General features: G+C 42.6%; 1 protein-coding gene across 3 annotated transcripts in view; it reads left to right on the forward strand.

Moving 5' to 3' along the window:
* mtss1lb (MTSS I-BAR domain containing 2b) overlaps window positions 1–19,164 on the forward strand; it is an 86,125-nt gene that overhangs the window by 9,292 nt on the left and 57,669 nt on the right. For all 3 annotated transcript variants that reach the window (XM_065952495.1, XM_065952494.1, XM_065952496.1), the window contains exons 2-3: window positions 15,808–15,869; window positions 18,024–18,097. In XM_065952495.1, coding sequence (XP_065808567.1) covers window positions 15,808–15,869; window positions 18,024–18,097 — 136 coding nt within the window. The remainder of the gene's footprint in view (window positions 1–15,807; window positions 15,870–18,023; window positions 18,098–19,164) is intronic.

Genomic DNA, 19,164 nt, shown 5'->3' on the forward strand with positions numbered 1-19,164 from the left:
GGTAAGTTTGAAAGTACTGTGGCTGGCATGCTAAGGAGTTACAAGCTAGCTTTCTCATACAGAAATAGTGAGAGTGAGACTGTTAGCTCTGATACATTTAAATGAAATGAAAAGGATTTGGTTGACTTTTCTTGTTTTGTAGGAATTTCTTCAGTGAATTCATTTTGAAGGTGAAAGCAGCAATAAAGAGAAGCACGGCAAGGTGAAGAAGCAATCTAGTTTGGAGAGCAGCTGTTTTTTAAAGTCATAGATAAAAAAGGGAGCTCGGGCCAGAGTCTGTGTCTTAGAGCTTAAGGGCAATTACCCTCATTGACATGCATGGTTTTGTTTTCGAAGGATTCAGAGGATTCTGCCCTTGAAACTTCTTCCTTTCCAAAAACAACCATGTGCATATATCCTGTTCACTTTATGGGTAAAAGGTGCCAACGTGCCAGCTGAGTGGTGGGACGCTTAAAGGAGCTCTCCCTCGTTAGAGCTCGTTAAAATCTCTGAGGTCGTTAGAGCCCCGGGGCTCGTTAGGGCCGGTGCGGATGAATGGGGAGGACCAATCGTGGGAGGCGTGGAGGCTGCTGGGAGCGAGCCAAGACAGCCTCTCTCTCTCTCACTGAAGCCTTTGTCAGAGCTGTCAAAGCCTTCTCATCACACTCAGCTGTTCACTGTAAAAACACACTGATCATTATGAACAGGCCAGAGACACAGAATAACAATGAACGTGGCAAATCAATATTCTGTTGTTCATCTCAAAAAGAGTTCTCTGATTAAGCAGGAAAAATCTCTTATGCTCTACATCACTCTTTGATTTCACAAAGATATGTTTGGATTGAACTAGTGCTGTAGTCAAGACCACACTAACCGAGACCAAGACAGCCCCGAGACCAGAGGGCTCCGAGACCGAGACAAGACAAAGACTTTTAGGGATCAAGACCGAATCAAGACCAAGGCAGGGGTGAGACTGAGACATGACCAAGACCATAAATATCAATAAAAAAATCATCAACTTGTGTGCAGCAGGCGTGTTGCTCGCTTAGACCCAAACACTGGGAAGGTTGGGTCGTAACCGGGGGATAAAAAGTTATTTGTTCTTTTAGAAAGAACAGTCTCTTTTCATTCTAAAAACAGTAATGACATGGAAAAATAGCCGATCAGTGGTGGTCTTGACTGGCTTGATTTAAAATCCAGATTCCATCCAGTCAGAGGCCGAGACAAGACCGAGTAAAAATGCTTTGGATTCAGATACAGAGACCTTCAAAAAGTGGTTCCTTATTTCATAACAATCAGTTCTTGTGTCTTCTTTCATGATGGACTGCAGAACGCTGAATGGTTCAGCTGTAGAGAAAATCTGAGAGGAATAATTACAAAAAGCCAATAAGAAACTGCGCCCCCCTCTTCTCATACTGTAGAGCTTACAGCAGCCCTGCAGAGCGTCCTGTCATATAGTTCAATATCTTTAATTTAGTACATCTTTAAATGCTTTACACAGTGGCCAAGGACACAACGTAAAGGTGCCCTCGAGTACGTTCACTGATCACGGTCATATTAACTAATCTAAACAGACTGTACCAGAGTCATAGCATTATTCATAAGCAGGCCCATGTATCGGGCAGTAAGCAAACTGAGTGAGAAAAGCTGATGTCGAACAAAGAAATAGAATTTGTCAAGGGAGGGAAGCCACAAAATGGTTCTTCTCCGAGCACTTTTTACGCCTCAGGTCACACCTACTCCTTCACACCACATTCACACAGTGATAGCAGAGGATGCCATCAGTGTGTGAATGGCCATTGGTATTAACAAATCCATTCATACGCATGCACATGCCGCTGACGCAGAAGCGGGACCAATTTGGGGTCTTGCCCAAAGACACACCGACATGTGGCTGGAGGAGCTGGGGATCGAACCCCCTATACCTTCCAAAGTAGTCTCCACCTCATGACATCAACATTTACTTTAGTTGCCGTTCCTTTTTACATGTTTGATCTGTAATGAGTTCCTTTTCTCCAGTGGTTAAGTTAAGGTTGTAACCTTTGATCTACTGGAAAGTCCTTACTGTTTTTCAAAATAAAAGCAGGGTTGAATTCAAACGGCACGGAAAGTACGCCCAGCTTGAGACAATACAAAAATTGTAAAAGGAATAAAAGGAACTTTAGTCGTATTGGGGGCTGTTCTTATATCCATATGATGAATGTTAACGGTAAATGGACTTGAGCTTGTAGATCGCTTTTTTAAGTCTTCTACTACTCAAAGCTCTTTCACACCGCAGGTCAGACCTACACATTCACACACTGACGGTATAGGCTGCTGAGTAAAGAGACCGTAAGAAGTAACTAATCCATTCATAAACATTTACACAACACTGACAAAGCAGCGAGAGTAATTCAGGGTTAAAGGCTTCCAGTTGAGAGATGACCGACTCTACCACTAAGCCACAGCCGCCCAATAGGCTCTCCATTCAGCTCTATTTAAGGTTTACAGTACCGCTCTGTGTTCTTACAAAGTTACGATATTGGACATTTTCTACTCTACACAGCAGATGGCCACACTGGTTATTAAAGTGGTTTTATCTGACCAAATCAGTTACGAGCTATAAAACCAAAAGAAATAGATGAAAGATGCTTCAATGTCCCGTAAAGTAAACCACAGAGCCAGTTGACATAATTAACTCTGTGGCTTTTTCATCACATTTTTACATTTCTGCAGGTTGCGTGATCTGAAGGACAGGGCCACTAACAAAAAGAAAATTTCCTTCATAAAACAACAAAAATAAGGCCTTTGGGGTTCTAAAAGGTGGAGTTGAGTTATAAATCTCCACAGCCACCTACTAATTCCACTGAAAGACAGCAGACAAACTGAAGAAATTGGCCTCAAACAAAAGTGGAGTCTCATCAACCCTTTGTTAAAACCCTCTTCCCACAGAGACAGAAGGTGTTGACTCTCCAGTGTCACACACCTAACTTAAGGAAAGAACCTCCTTTTATAGAGCAGCCAGGCTGATGAGCACAGGCTGGGTGCAATCAGGACAGGTGCTCTCAATGATAGGCTCGTTAGAAGCACTGGCGGTCACAGGCTACCTCCATCCGTAACAACATGTAACATCTGATACACTTGAACTGATACAAAAACCAGGAAATCAATACAGCGGCTGTGGCTCAGTTGGTAGAGTCAGTTGTCTCTCAACCAGAAGGTCGGGGTTTCCTCCTGCAGCAAACATGTCCTTGTGCAAGACCTTGAATTGCTCTCGCTGCTTAGCCGGTGACGTATGAATGTGTATGAATGGGATTAGTTACTTCTGTTGGTCACTCTACACAGCAGCCTCTACCATTAAGGTGTGAATGTGTAGGTGTGACCTGTGGCGTAAAAGTGCTTTCAGTAGTCCCCATTTACAAAAGCATTAAAAAGTGCTGATAAATTTCAGGTGATTTAATTTGCTCCTGGTCTGACTACTCCCTGCCCCCAACACTGGCTTATTCTGGAGTCAATACCATCACCACATAAGCTCAGATAATGGCATATATTTTCATTTTAGAATTTCTTCTCCCAGTTATGTTTCTTTGGTTTCCTTGCGACTTAAAGTCAGGCCCCTCTCCTCCAGATCTCTGCGTTTTCTTTAAGTGCTGAGGGTCGCTGTCACTTACAATAAGTGGCCTGATGGACGCACCTTCAACGTGCATCGACAGCCCTTTCACACGATTGGAGAAGTGCACTTAATAACGGGGGGAAAAGCCACTAAATGACACATTTTTACCTTTAAAAGCCTCTGTGATTGATGGTTGCTGGGGAACCAAGCGTCCAATGGAAGATCATGTAGTTGACCCCGCCTACGTCCTGTCTTTTAACACTTTGCTGTCTGTTCGGTGTGTAAATCTCTATTCTTTATGAGTCATCCCTGAATATATAAGCTGATATATGGAAGGCTGCGTTGTCCTGAAACAGATATAGAGCTGGATAAGGTCACATTAAAATGTTTGGTTATCACCACTCAGGCTTCCAGAAAAGGCTCAATGTCCTAAACTCTAACCCTAAACTATGATGTCTAAACTAAACAATGTTACCATTGACTTTAAAAAGGAACGTTTAATTGATGCCATTCAGTTTACAACAATCATTCATTTAGTTTTTATATCAATACTACTGAAACAACTAACCAATCAATCTAGCACACCTCACAGGAGGTCAAAGGTCAAAGTGAATACAGAACTGGAGGATCACAAGTTAGTTTTTTGTACTTTTTTGCAAAACCAAGCTTGTGGTTCCCAAACTTTTTGGCCCTGTACCCCCAAAATAACGGTGTTAGAGACTGGTGACCCCCCCTGTCCTTGGAGGTGGTTTAAGTATATAATGTTGTGCACATCTGGGCAAACTTACACACCTGGGCATCCATATATACTGTTATTAAAACAATACAAAAGAACACAGATTGCCAAAAAAAAATGATTGTAAGAAAGGCTAGAAGCAGAAGACAAGAAATGTCTATATACGGATTGGAGCACTGAGTGGACATTAAAACGTTTAATAAACAGACAGAGGTGATGTCTTGGTGCTTTTATGCGTAAAGAACAACTGAATTAGTTTACACATGCTTCATTTCACTGTAAATCTCACTTAACGACCGTGGTTTGGTTTTAAATTGAAAAACTTGTTTGTATATGTTTTCACAATAACGAAAAAATATGCCATTTTAAATCATTCTAAATATCTATGTGTGTTTTTGGAAGGCATACCTGGATCCCCCTGTCCGTGTCTCGTGACCCCCCCATTGGGTTCGACCCCCACTTTGGGTACAACTGCTCTAGAGTTCACACTGACTGGGGAAAGAAATCTGTGATCTCATAATGTGCATGCAACCTTTTTATTTATTTAACTATGCCTGATTACAGTAATGCGTACCATAACCATCCCACAGAAAAGTAGCTGTTGATGTCATTGCATTGTGCAATTGGTTTTGAAGTCGGGTTGAATTTCAGCTCCATCATGCATCGTTTGTCGTGCAGGGTACACGGGGGGGAACACAGAGGTAGATCATCGCTCAATCATCACAAGTCAGAAATGTTGGTTGTACGACTGCATACTTTTACACAGTGACAGCAGATCCACAAGCTGATTCACAGATTCTCCCCTGATTGCACCTGCAGTAAATGGCACACAGCATCTGAAAGCAGCATGGCAACACGCTGCGTGATGGCTGCAGAAAATAAGGAAGCCAGGATGGTCGAGCTGTGGAACCAGCAGGCAATCAGTCTCTTTCCAAATTTGACAAAATGTACTGTCCTCGTCTTCCCAGTCACCTGGGAATCCATATATGCCGGCACAGTGTAGCTGACGGACTCAGAGCGGAGAGGGAGCAAGGAGGAGCAGTTCATGAAAACAGACACTTTTTTATGACTTTATCTATTGTGAACGTACAAAAGTAGATACATAGATTAAATATACGAACCCCAAAAAGGGCAGAATATGGGCTCTTTAATCTCTGACCCCAAAGTCTGTCTGTGGGAGTTTACAAATTAAACTTGACAATCGTCAATGCTCCAGTGTGACCATACGCTTTGTGAGCTTTGGTTGTGCTCCTTAAACTCATACAGTTTGAATTGTCATTCAACCACAACATTTATAACCTACTTCAGTGTATACCCAGCCTGATGTCTCTATATGACTGACAAAAACAAACATGACCATCAAGGTTTTAACAGTAACTGCTGAAATAGTCTTTATTGACATTTTCCCCTGCAAAGATTCACACTTTATACGTTTGACAGTTAAAAAAGAAAAAGCAGAGGACATCAAGATCAGTAAAGAGAACTTATGTGCTGCTTTGTCCAAAAGAGTCGCCAAGATGCACACAAAAGTCCCTCAACGTTAATTATAAGTTACATAATAATAATACATTTATTTATAAAGCGCTTTAAATCAAAGTGCTGTACAAAGCAATACAGTTTGAAAAAACATTCCAAAAACTAAAAAACAATTAAAAACACACTTAGACTCTCAGGAAAAATGTACAGAGAAATGATGACTCATACACAACAGTAAATAGATGGATGTTTAACCTCAACAGAGCAAGCATTAAAGCAATATAAGTTACACATAAAGTCACAAAACAACTTTGTTACAGTTTCAAGACAGATTTTAAGTCAGTGTATCACGTGACCACAAACACTTTCAGATGCTCAGATCGATAAATAGATACTTTATTGATCCCAAAGAGTCAAAGATGTTTTGTTTCTGTGTCTGAAACGAATGGTGCCATCCTCTCCTCTTCATCTCTCATCTTCTCTTCCTGCTGTGATACTCGAGAACATGAGATTGAACATCTGATCATGTACGTACATTAATGACCCTGTCTGACATATTACATGACATCAGAGTGTATTGCTTTTGCAGACATCCTGCTGGGCAGATGTTTCACTGATAGAGCGTCTATGATCTGTGGCCTCGCAGCACAGAGACACAACAACACACAGATGGTTTCCTCTTTCCCCCTCATCACAACATTTAGCCTGGAATTAGATGCTGCTCTTCATCAATTATGCAGCGAGGCTGACTCCGTCTCCTCATCTGCATGTTGAAACAAAGTACCAGCTGACGTGCTGGGAGAAGAGTTAAACTCAGCAGCACGGTCGAGGATGTTGTGTCTAATCTTCTTCATGATGCTTCATTTTGTCACGTGGAATGAAAGTATGAAGCCATTGATCATTGGAGCAGATATTGAATAAATTCTGCTCAATTTAGCTCATCTTTCTGTTGCCCACATCCTCCAACTGAAACAACAAGATAGCACATGACCATTACAAATAACCAGTATGAAAGCTTTTTAATCCATGACCTATGTTTTTATGGTTCAGTTATTTTTAACAAATGAAACTACTTTTCTGAGGAATTTTCTGAAAATGTGGTCAGGATCAGAAGAAACCAGCTTGTACTTCAAATCCTACTAAATCACTTCCTCAGGATGGATGATGGATGGATAGAGTGATGGACGGACGGATGGATGGATGGATGGACATATGGATGGATGGATGGAAGTATGGATGGATGGACATGTGGATGGATGGATGGATGGACATGTGGATGGATGGATGGATGGATGGATGGATGGAAGTATGGATGGACATATGGATGGATGGATGGAAGTATGGATGGACATATGGATGGATGGATGGATGGATGGATGGACATATGGATGGATGGATGGAAGTATGGATGGACATATGGATGGATGGATGGATGGACATATGGATGGATGGATGGATGGATGGATGGAAGTATGGATGGACATATGGATGGATGGATGGACATATGGATGGATGGATGGAAGTATGGATGGACATATGGATGGATGGATTGATGGATGGATGGATGGATGGATAGATGGATGGATGGATGGATAGATGGATGGATAGATAGATGGATGGATAGATGGATGGATAGATAGATAGATGATGGATGAATGGATAGATTGATTGATGGATGGCTGGATAGATGGATGGATTGATGGATGGATTGATGGATGGATTGATTGATGGATGGATGGATGGATGGATGGATGGATGGATGGATGGATGGATTGATGGATGAATGGATAGATAGATGGATAGATGGATGAATGTATGGATGGATAGAGAAAGGATGAATGGACTTATGGATAGCTGGATGTAGGATGGATGAACTGACAGACAGATGATGGAGGATGTATGTTTGGATGTAGAATGGATGTAGGAACGATGGATGGACTGACGATGGAGGATGGGCGTATGGGTGGATGGATGGATGATGGAGGATGGATTGATGGATGTTGGACGGATAGATGAATGGACAGACGGACGGATAATGTAAAACGGAAGTATGGATGGATGGATGGATGATGAAGGATGGACATATGGATGGATGGATGGACCGGTGGACGGATGTTGATGTATGTATGGCTGAACAGAGGGATGAATGATGGAGGATGGATGGATAGATGAACTGACAGACGGATGATGGTGGATGTATGTATGTTTGGATGTAGAATGGATGTAAAGAAGGACTGATGATGGACGTATGGATGTAGAATAGATGTATGTATGGATGTAGGGATTGAACGGATGATGGAGGTGTGACTGAATACTTTTGTTATTTTTACAGCAAAATTAGCTTCTTTTGCAACCCTGTTTGTTTCATTTAGACAAAGTCAGAAGGTCAGATTAAATTAAGTAAAAATGTAGTTTATTGGTGCAACATTATTTAACCATCTCCAGATACAAGTCTGTATTCAGAGCCAGTCTGTATGCAAAGTGAATATGACCTACTGTGATGCTGCAGCTGACTAAAAGACAGAAAACAGACAGTCATATTCTTCCTGTGTGAAGTGGAGACAGATAATATGGGATATACATCCATCCCTAAAGTTGATAAAAAAAATGAGTTTGATCCCCTTTTTGAAAACTCACAGCCAGTCAATTATGCATATGAATTAGCCCCTTTTGTTAGCTCCTTGCATTTCTCTTTTAACGTGTGAAGTGGCTCGATTATACAACAAAAAAAAATCGGGCTAATCCTCACATCCCTCTTCTGCCTGCCTCCACCCGCTCATTCTCTCGCTCTCTCTCTCTCCCTCTGTCTCTCTTGCTGGATTTCCTCTGTTTTTCTGTCTTGCTGTGGGGGGAAACAAAGGGAACAAAAGAGCGAGAGGAGACAGTAAGCTTCTCATCCACTGTAGTGAGTGCGGGGAGTGCAGCTCTCAATGGAGTGCTGGGCAGACTGGGTGGACTGGTGCTATACTCTGAGAACTAGGACAGAGGGGCTGTTGACAGCGACCACAAGTCCAGAGTCAGGAACCAGATGAAACTGAGGAAAACAAAGGAGGAGTGTAGAAAACAGAAAGGAGAAGAGTCAATAAATGATGAGGAATTATTAATGGAGGGGCGGAGAAAGATCATTGGGCTCAAGCCCAGATTACCCCCATATCCTTTACATTCATAGGCTACTAAAATACAAAAGGTTTGAAGGTGATGGATACAATCTACATTAGAATTTGCAACCCTTTTTTCTCCACCAAACACATCCTTAAATCTGCAGAGAATAAAATATAAAACACAAACAAATCATGTCTCATCGATGTATTAAGATGATTTTAAAGAGTAATCCACAGAATTGTTTTCTTGGTGTGACATATAGCCTCGTGGTTATGTCGTGTATGATTTGCAGAGGCAACATTTTCAATAGAGAAAAAAAACATATGACGTATTTTTGTAGGCCAACCCTGAAGTAACATCTCCATGGGGGTCCAATGAGAATCCTCCTCTGGGATGTTTTCATTGGATTTTGGATCATTACAGAAAATAATCTGTGTGTTAAACACACGTTTCTGAAGCGTAGGCGTTTTGTTCAGCAGGATCATCTTCACAGATGAACGCCATTTTTATGATGTTTGAAGCGTTAATGCGGCTGACAGAAGTAAAAAGCTAACGTTATGCTACAAGCTAACTACACCACGGTGGGATGATTGTGACGTCACTAGCGTTATGCTTCAGACGATCTCCGATAAACTAATCCACGTAGTTTAATAAATAGTTTACTAACATAATATTCACCTTAACCTAAAGATTAAACCTACAGGAGACATCTCCGACTAGTGAGAGAGTTCCCGCCCTCTGTGTCCGGCGTGATGACCTTTAATGTCCCCGACAACCACTGTAGTCACATTTAGCCGCTTGTTAGCAACCGCCTTTTTAAAGACGAGTAAAAACTTCAAACTTCACAAGTGGAGGTATTACCTAACGTAGTTTATGTGCTCTAACAAAACACCAACATCTCTTCAGCTTGTGTTAACCACAGACCTTATTTCAGGCGTCTAACCACAAACACATTCAAAATCCCCGTTGACTTTTAGACGTTAGACCCCATGGAGCTAACATGCTAACTTACTATATGGCGACTATCTTTGTTTGACTTCAAAACGGTTCTTCAGAAACCTATGGGTGATGTCACTCAGTCGGTCTGACACTGTTCATGTCGTCTGCTCTCTCTTTGCTGCCTCTGATTCTCCTCAAAGCTCTTCTTGAGTGAATGATGCGTTCATGTCACGCTCATGTCATGCATTTTTAGATGAATATGTGAATTTGAGATTATTTGTGTAAGTGGACTTGCACAACTTTCTCAGGCTTTTTTCAATGATTTGCATGATTGTTGCCATTATCCAGAAACATGTTCATGAATTCTGCTAGTTGGGGGGGACACATGAGGTTGGAGCTTGTTAACATTTTTATTCATCAGAGAGAGGCAAGAAGAGAGGAGTGACTGAATATAGGTCGGGGTAAAAGAAGGGTGGAGGAAGGGAAATAAAAATCTATATATCATGGTCTTTCTGGGAATGTCGGGGACTGTCAGTGAAAGGAAGGAAGAACAGAGAGGGGGGGAGTCTTACTGTAAACGGTTTAAAGGGTCAGGATTGAAGATACAGTCAGACAGGACGGGAAGAACCTGCCAACCGTCTTGTAAGCGTAATTATTGTCCCAGTCAGTCCAAATGACTTCAGCATGCCTGCCTCTAAAAATAGCTCAAGTTTCAACAGATGCATTTCATTTCACTTTCTTTTTTGAGCGACACAAATCTCAGTTTGATATTTCTCGTCACTGCGTCGCTTCTATCCAGATGTCTACTCTGAGCTGCCTGTCGAGCTGAGTGTTGTTCTTCAGTAAAAATGAATCAATGGGGGGGAGGGGGGGGAAGCAGCACCCCCCACAGCTTGTCACTTTCAGAGAGGTTTCATCCGAACTACAGGAAGAAGGAAGGAAGGGAGGGATGGTGTAAAGGAAGAAGGAAAGGAGACATTTCAAGGTGCAAAAGTTTGGAATTTCCCTCATTTTAGCCCCAAAAACAAAGAACAAAACAGCTTAGGACTGAAGCTTTAGAGTTTGTGTGTGTGTGTGTGTGTGTGTGTGTGTGTGTGTGTGTGTGTGTGTGTGTGTGTGTGTGTGTGTGTGTGTGTGTGTGTGTGTGTGTGTGTGTGTGTGTGTGTGTGTGTGTGTGTGTGTGTGTGTGTGTGTGTGTGTGTGTGTGATCATATGTCTGTGTGCGTTAGGGGCAGTCATGCATGCCCTGCTGATGGTTTTCAGTGACACAAGAAGTGGTGATGTAATTGTACACAAACCAAAAGCTTTTTCACACACTCACTGTCTCCTTCTCCGTCTCTCACGAGCTGACGTCTTTTTGCCCCTCGGCCAGAGCGATGTTCCAACTCCCACAATCATATGAGCGCAGCGCAGGGGTTATGGTCGCGCTCGTTAGGCTTTGTGGTTGAGACAAACACACACACACAGAATCATACACAGAGACAAACACATATTCACACGCTCTCTGGATGAGAGCTTTGCCAACTCCTTTAATGTCATTTGAACAGTTTAAAATTATTTTCCAGTTACAGTTTTTACATTTATAAAACACCAGAGATGAATGTTTATGACATTCATGATAAGTTAACAGTTTTTCGGGAGCGGCTGTGGATCAGTGGTGGTCATCTTTCAATCAGTAGGTAGGGGGGTTTGATCCCCAGCTCCTGCAGCTGAATGTCTTTGGGAAAGACACTTAACCCCAAGTTGCTCCCACTGCTTCGTCTGCAGTGTATGAATGGATTAGCTGAAACACTTGACAGAGCAGCCTTTGGATTAACGGTGTGAGTGTGTAGGTGTGACCTGTGTAGGTGTGACCTGTGTAGGTGTGACCTGTGTAGGTGTGACCTGTGTAGGTGTGACCTGTGTAGGTGTGACCTGTGGTGTCAAATCTTTTGAGTAGTCAGAATACAAGCCCAAGACATTTAGGGATCAAGACCGAGTCAAGACCAAGACCATAAATGTCACTGAAAAATCATCAACTTGTGTGCAGTGGGGCGTGTCACTCACTTAGACCAGAACACTGAGAAGGTTGTGACCGTAACCCGGTGATAAAAATCTAATTTTAAATTCATTAAAGTTATTTTAGAAAGAGGCGTTTTCCTTCTAATCTCAATAACGAAGTTCAAATAGATTATCAGTGGTGGTCTTAATTTAAAATCCGGAGTCTGAGACCGAGACAAGACCGAGTAAAAATGATTTCCATTCCAATACCGAGACTTTCAAAGAGTGGTCTCGAGTCCGGTTTCGAGTACTACTACACTTCTTTTTTTACCCTTTTAATAATCTTTGAGAAGACCCTTCGTTCACTTGCATTTTTCTGAGTTTTGCTTCGTCACTGTGCATCGAGCAACAGAGGAGCAGCAGCATGCAGGATCAGGAGAGTCCACAGAGGAGTGCTCCTCTTTAAGACATTCAATTATAAAAGGTTAATACTCTTAATAAAGCAGTTTCACACTCAGGACTTAATGTAGGTACCTCACAGCTTTGTGGGATGTGAGTCCAGCTTCATCTAACTTCCTGTGATCACAATCCTTTATCTGATCTGATGATGTCTTCAAAAACCAACATGGCACGGTTTGATTAGGTTACAGGGTCATCATCTGGACTCTGCCAGTCGGGATGCTAACTCTGATGAGATGTGCTTCAGGTAAAACATGAGACTCACCTTATCTAAAGGGAGTTTAGTTTGGTGCTGGACTGAGCAGAGAGGAACAAATGCTCAAAGCTTTCACCGGATGAATCTGATTGGATTAAAAACGGATCGGGTTGGGTTCAGCCCATAATCTGTACGAGGGTCTTTCTATAGAGGGTTTATGTCAGGATGTCATTTCTGGGGTTTCCCTGAGTTCCAATAATGTAATCTCTGAATAACAGCTTGTTTTAAATTTTTATATAAAGTATGTACCATTAAAACTCATATGTGCTTTTCAGACATGCTCAAAAATTGTAAACATTTCTTACGTTTTTTTCTAGATGAGCTGCATGTGTGAACGTAAAACACAGATTTTTGTCTGAATTTTTCCTACATGACCCCTAAGTAAAATTTCTAAATCGGGGTTGGGATGATGCGTGAAGGAATCACAGTGGGAAATATTAAATGGTGAACTTGATGGCATTTACTGTAGGCCTATATACTGCGACCTGTGCATGAACGGTGCAATTGAAACTGCTTCATTAAGGTTTCTGTTTAGCAGTAAGTTTCTTTTTCTCCATTGCTAAAAACTTTGGACTTTGCTGCTTCGTCTGCCATTTCAGCGTTTTCTTTTTTACATCATCTCATTCCTCTTGAGACCAACCGTCATGTGCATGTGTAAACAAGAACTCAGGAAGAATTGAGGGGGGGGGCAGCCTGCTTGAAATGTTTCACACATTTCCAAGAGAGAAAATAAATACAGGTTCCAGGGATGTGCATTAAAAAAATCCATCCTGCAATATATCATCATGTGCTCCTTGCAAATATCGAAGCAGATGTTGAATCGATCTGGCTGCAAAGCTGTGATGACCCTTTTGAAAGACCATCGACCTATGGTGCAGTTCACAATAAAACCTTCTCCATAGCTCTTGGATTAAAATGTATTTCTCGGATCTCTGAGGATCTGATTTGAAGTGTTTGTAGGATCCGTAATACGCCTCTGCTGTTATTCTCAACAACAAAGAACATCTGTTGTAGCGAATTCTGTGTAGGTCATTATCCAAAATCACAATATGTATCGTATCGTGGGGTTGTGGGAAATACCCAGCGCTAATGGGTTCATGGTTTTAGTTTATCCAAAATGTTTAAATGTTCAAGGGTGAGGACAGGTTTTGTTGCACTGCTTGAATTCTAGTTTCAACCAGTTATAATCAGATATCCCTTCCCTCTTTGTGTCACTCTTTATGTGTTTCCACTAAATACCTTACACAGTAACACCGCTCTAATCCTCATGCTCTCTCTTCACATATAAACAAGAAAAGTAAAACATGTAGGTGCAGTGATTTGTTAGATTTATGATGTTCACTCTCAAACCTCCTCTCTTCCTCCTCACATTACAGTGAGTTCAGCAGGTGATTAGTTTAGTTTGCACAAAGTTTAAAATGTTTTGGGTAGTCGTCCACGTCTTTGAACCTTGAGGTACCTCCCAGGAGCATGCTAACACACACACACACACACACACACACACACACACACACACACACACACACACACACACTCAATCATGCCTTGGTCACTTTCCACCATCGTCTTTAATGGATTGAAATGTTTGAAATATGTTAATGAGATGCCAGGCTGCTCATCTCTTTGTGCGTGTGTGTGTGTGTGTGTGTGTGTGTGTGTGTGTGTGTGTGTGTGTGTGTGTGTGTGTGTGTGTGTGTGTGTGTGTATACAAGGCGGAGGGTTGCACGTTATCTCCCATCCACACTACTTAAGCTGCATGGGGCACTTCAAACAGCCTGCAACGGGAGGGAGTAGGGTGTGTGTGTGTGTGTGTGTGTGTGTGTGTGTGTGTGTGTGTGTGTGTGTGTGTGTGGCAGAGGGGGTAGCTTTCCGTACCAAGGGGAAATGGGACTGTGATTTCAGACCAAATTAAACCACATCAAACAGACCAGATCAAAGAGTGCACAGCCCTCGCTGTCTGTGCCAGTCTGACATCACGACAGGATGCCCCACCCCACTGCGCACACACGCACACACACACACACGCACACGCACACGCACACGCACACGCACGCGCACACGCACACGCACACACACACACACACACACACATTTCCTTCTTTCGAGCCCCTCTTTTGCCTCATTTTTTAAAATTCTCTCTTTTCCTTAAGTTTCTTTTTGCATCCTAAGAGTTTCATATCAACTTTCTATTCCTGTTAAATATATAAGGGCCTCATAGGGTTATAAAAACATCCACCCGCCCTGAATAAACACCATTTTCAAGTGCTTAACAGGGTTATAGGTTAACCTGGATCAAGTGTAATGTAATAAGTGTGAGGCTGTGTGTGTGTGTGTGTGTGTGTGTGTGTGTGTGTGTGTGTGTGTGTGTGTGTGTGTGTGTGTGTGCAGGGGGAGGATGGGGGAGCAGCATCCATTAGAGACACACATCTGAATTGTGATCCTGTGTGCTCCAGTCGAACCCTTTGATGCTGCGTGATGCCAGTGGCTGTCAAGAGCTCTGTATGCACAGTATGTGTGACTGTATATGTGTGTGTGTGTGTGTGTGTGTGTGTGTGTGTGTGTGTGTGTGTGTGTGTGTGTGTGTGTGTGTGTGCGTCCATAGAGATAGCTGCATAAGGAGAAAATGATGGGTGGCTGCTGCTTTTGGGGGGGATAAAGGAAAAGGTTGAAAAAGGGTGAAAAAGGGAGGGTGAGGTGTTGGGAGGAGGGAGTGCAGTGATGGGGATGTGTGTGTGTGTGTGTGTGTGTGTGTGTGTGTGTGTGTGTGTGTGTGTGTGTGGGGCTTTGTAGACGGAGAACAGGGAGGTGGTGTGGGGTAAGAGGTTGATTAAGGTGAAAGAGGAACAAAGAGGAACAAAGAGGAACAAAGAGTGTGATATGGAGCGCTGTGTTTACTGTACAAAGAAGTAGGAGAAGAAACAGGGATACTATTTTCTCATTTATACGTTTTATATTTAATAACTGTTCAGTGAAATTCATTCTCTAAATATCGAACAAACGGGTCTGCAGGGGCGGCGGGTCTGAATTGTCTTGTAGCCCTTCAGCCCACATGCCTCCTGACTTCTGAACAATGAGACTGGACCCTTACAGAATATAGAGGTGCTCAGATTCTTGAGAAAAAAATTACTGTGATCCTGATGCTAATCCTGTTAGCTGGTTTATGGCAATTTCCATTCTGTTTTAGCATCAAGCTAACACACTACTCGGTGCACCTGCTGGAGAATAATGCACGACTGACTTCCCTTCATTAACGTGTTGTTGTTGTTGTTGTTGTGTGTTTCTTCTCAGTGCTCCTATCCTGTGTGGGAGGACTTCAGCGCCAAGGCCACCAAGCTGCATTCCCAGCTCCGGTAAGTTTCTTTAACAAATACACCAAATATAAAACATATTAACAGTTTGTCAAATACTGGGAAAAAACTCACTCAAGAATATTTAAAGCTGTATTGGATAAAATAAAAGTCTGTACATGCAGTTATTTCATGGGTTATTGATTTTTTTCTAATCCATGCTTGCAAGCTGCCTACTTTCCAGCAGACTCTTTTGAGCACATTTACAGACTTCTTTAATATTTCATATAAAAGTATGATATTCCCCTTAGTTTTGTTGCCTTAGGATCGTGTCTTGTACCTACATCCGCTTTGCTCCGTGTCTTATCGGGAAATATGCAATCTGAAATAAAAAACATGCAGTAAAAAGTAACTGAGCACTGTCAGTCATACTGCTGGACGTGCAGCGCTTTTCTTATCAGCGCACAAACGCACAGATAAAACACTAGGTGGACACAGGGCCTTACTGTTTTCCCTGTATCCGTGGACAGTGAGTAGTTACCAAGCGGCAACCTCAAGTGTCAACAAATGAATCCAAAGTTTAGAAGCAAATAACTGCAGTTCCTGAGTGATGTCACAAATCTGTTCTTGCAGGGGATTTTGGAGTCCCATCGATGGCGGTCTCCATGCTGGAAAGGCTGTCTCACCCTAACTTTCAGTCAAACTAACGAGATGGAGCTGAGGCGGGTTTTAAGCCTGTTGACAAATGTGTGTATGTGACTTCTGGTGCTTCTGCAGCCAGCCCTTAAGAGGACACTCACTGAACTGCAGGATTTTGAACTTCCGCATTGGCTTCATTTTTCAACACAGGAGGTTGTGTCCTCACGAGAGACCACAGCTGAAAGACTTTCTTTTTTCAAAGATTTATTTTCAGGCTTTTTATGCCTTTATTGTAGAGATAGAGTTGGAGATCAGAAAGAAAGCAGGGAATGACATGCGGGAAAGTACCAACAGGTCAAATTTGAATTGAGGACGCTTGCTTGGAGGACTACAGGGGGACATGAGCCCTAACCACTCTGCCACTGCCGCCCATAAATTTAGGCCTTTCTTATTCCATCTGTAGGTGGATTTATGACCTTCTGACAGGCAGACTTCAGTCATTAACGACAAATACTTATCCCATGTTGTCCTTAAGGCTGGAGCTCCTTTAGGCTGATGTTTCAGTCAATTCACATGTTTGTGTTTGCCAAACACCACGACTTCATCATTGTGAAGTTTGCACAGGACACTAAGGTGATAGGTCTGATTACTAACAATGACGAGGTTGCCTTGGCCTTGACAACAACCTATCCCTTAAAGAGCCCATATTCTGCCCTTTTTGGGGTTCATATATTTAATCTATGTACCTACTAAAGTATGTTCACAATAGCTAAAGTTTTTAAAAAGTGTCTGTTTTCATGTCCTGCCGCTCCATGCACCGGCTCGCTTCTGACTCTCTCTCTAAGGCTCTGTAGTGCCCACGTTCAGAGTCCCCACGTGTGCCAAGTCTGATCTGATTGGTCGGCCTGTCGGCTCTGTCGTTATTGGTCAGCCGCTCAGCACGGTTCCTGGAAATGTCCCGCCTCTTTTACCATATTGGGAATGCAGCCACTTTGGCTCCGAGGGGAGCATAAACATTAGCACCTTAGCACTACTGTGCTACCGCAGGCTACGGCATATCGTGGGCGTGCTACAGAAGTTAATGGGCGTGCAACATGAGCTGCTGGGCCACAACGAGCCAATGGGCTTAGATCAGTGATATCACACTGACAATGACGTCGAACTGACACATTTTTATCGAGGGGTGCTAGAACCGAGCGTTACATGCGGCTAATGCTACAGCTAACAGGAGGACGTAGGAGAAGCCGCGTTTCAGCTGACTTTGAATTATTGCGCATAGATGTGACTAAACATGCACAGGACACTTAGAAAACACACTAAAGAGCATATAAAACCAGAAAAAGCAGAATATGGGACCTTTAAAATTGCTAAAATAAAGGAGCTTCTACAGTAATATATTTCAGGAAATCTAAACCTGCCATCTTCTTTACTACTACTAACTACCAAGGTGGGAAACAAAGGTGTCACATGTACCACCATAAACCTCAAAATACAAACCAGAGTGAAGCAGGTGCTCATTAAATGAAGCCTGATCATAAGATGCTTATCTAACTGAATGACTGTTTCCTCTCTCTGTAGAACCACTGTGCTGGCTGCTGTGGCCTTCCTGGATGCCTTTCAGAAGGTGGCAGACATGGCCACCAACACTAGAGGTAAGGTAACACCTGTGTGTGTGTGTGTGTGTGTGTGTGTGTGTGTGTAAGCTCAGAAAATATACACAGCCGCTGGTCTGGTTCTGTTCTTCAGAAGCAGCTTTCACACGGCCGCGCTGTCAGGAATGTGGCTGAGATATCATCGAGCAGTCGACTGAATTCTCCTCGACCTGATGAAAGTGTTTCCAGCAGCCTCCAGATACACTCTGTTCACCGTCTTCAAAGCAGGACGCACTGCACTGTTTATACAGACAAACATTTAGATTTATGTTGAAGAGGTCAACAGGAGGTATCTCTTTGGAGTCCTTAATGCAGGAGATCAGTGAGGAGTCCAGATGTGCTGCAAACAAACATGAGCTGTTAGATGTTAGTGTGTCAATGTGTCAATGTCTGAATTCTCTTTGTTAAAGGAACAATGTGCAACATTTTCAACATAAAACAGCAGAAATCCAGTCTGTCCTGTGTAAATGTGTCTCTGAGTCCTGACTGTCTACAATGAGGGAGAAGCTCGAGTCCCGCTGGCTGTGTTGTTGTCAGAGCCGCGTTTACATGGACGGGACGGCCGGCTCCTCCCCTTGTGTATAAAAGCTGTTTTAGTCAAGAACTAGAGAGAAGAAGAAGAACATACTCACTGATTATTTGGATGTTAGTAAGAGTTTTTAGATCACGCTCATTCTGTGTCAGTTTACATGAAATGTGAAGCTACGAGCTAACTACAGAGCGCTAACATTAGCATGCTAACACAACAATGCAGGACACAGGTGATGGAGGGGGGTTGGAGTTGTGTTGCTGGAGGAGACTATACACACTCCTTTCCTTTTGATTCAACAGTAACATAAGGGTTCATGTGGACACTGTTTCATGTATGATAAAATAGTAGCCGTGTGACCCGGCTGAGTCAGGTCGATGTGTAGTTTTTGTAATAAACGACGAGCAATGATGAAAACTCAGAGTGTGATTGTTGTGTGCTAGACACTCAGAGTGTCTATCTCGCCGGGATAGAGGATAATAAATAATACTAAAGATGAACCTTAAGCATCCTTTTTTTTTTTTGCACAAAAGTCCAC

The sequence above is a fragment of the Labrus bergylta genome, chromosome 3 (genome assembly GCF_963930695.1).
Source record: "Labrus bergylta chromosome 3, fLabBer1.1, whole genome shotgun sequence".
NCBI lineage: Eukaryota > Metazoa > Chordata > Actinopteri > Labriformes > Labridae > Labrus > Labrus bergylta.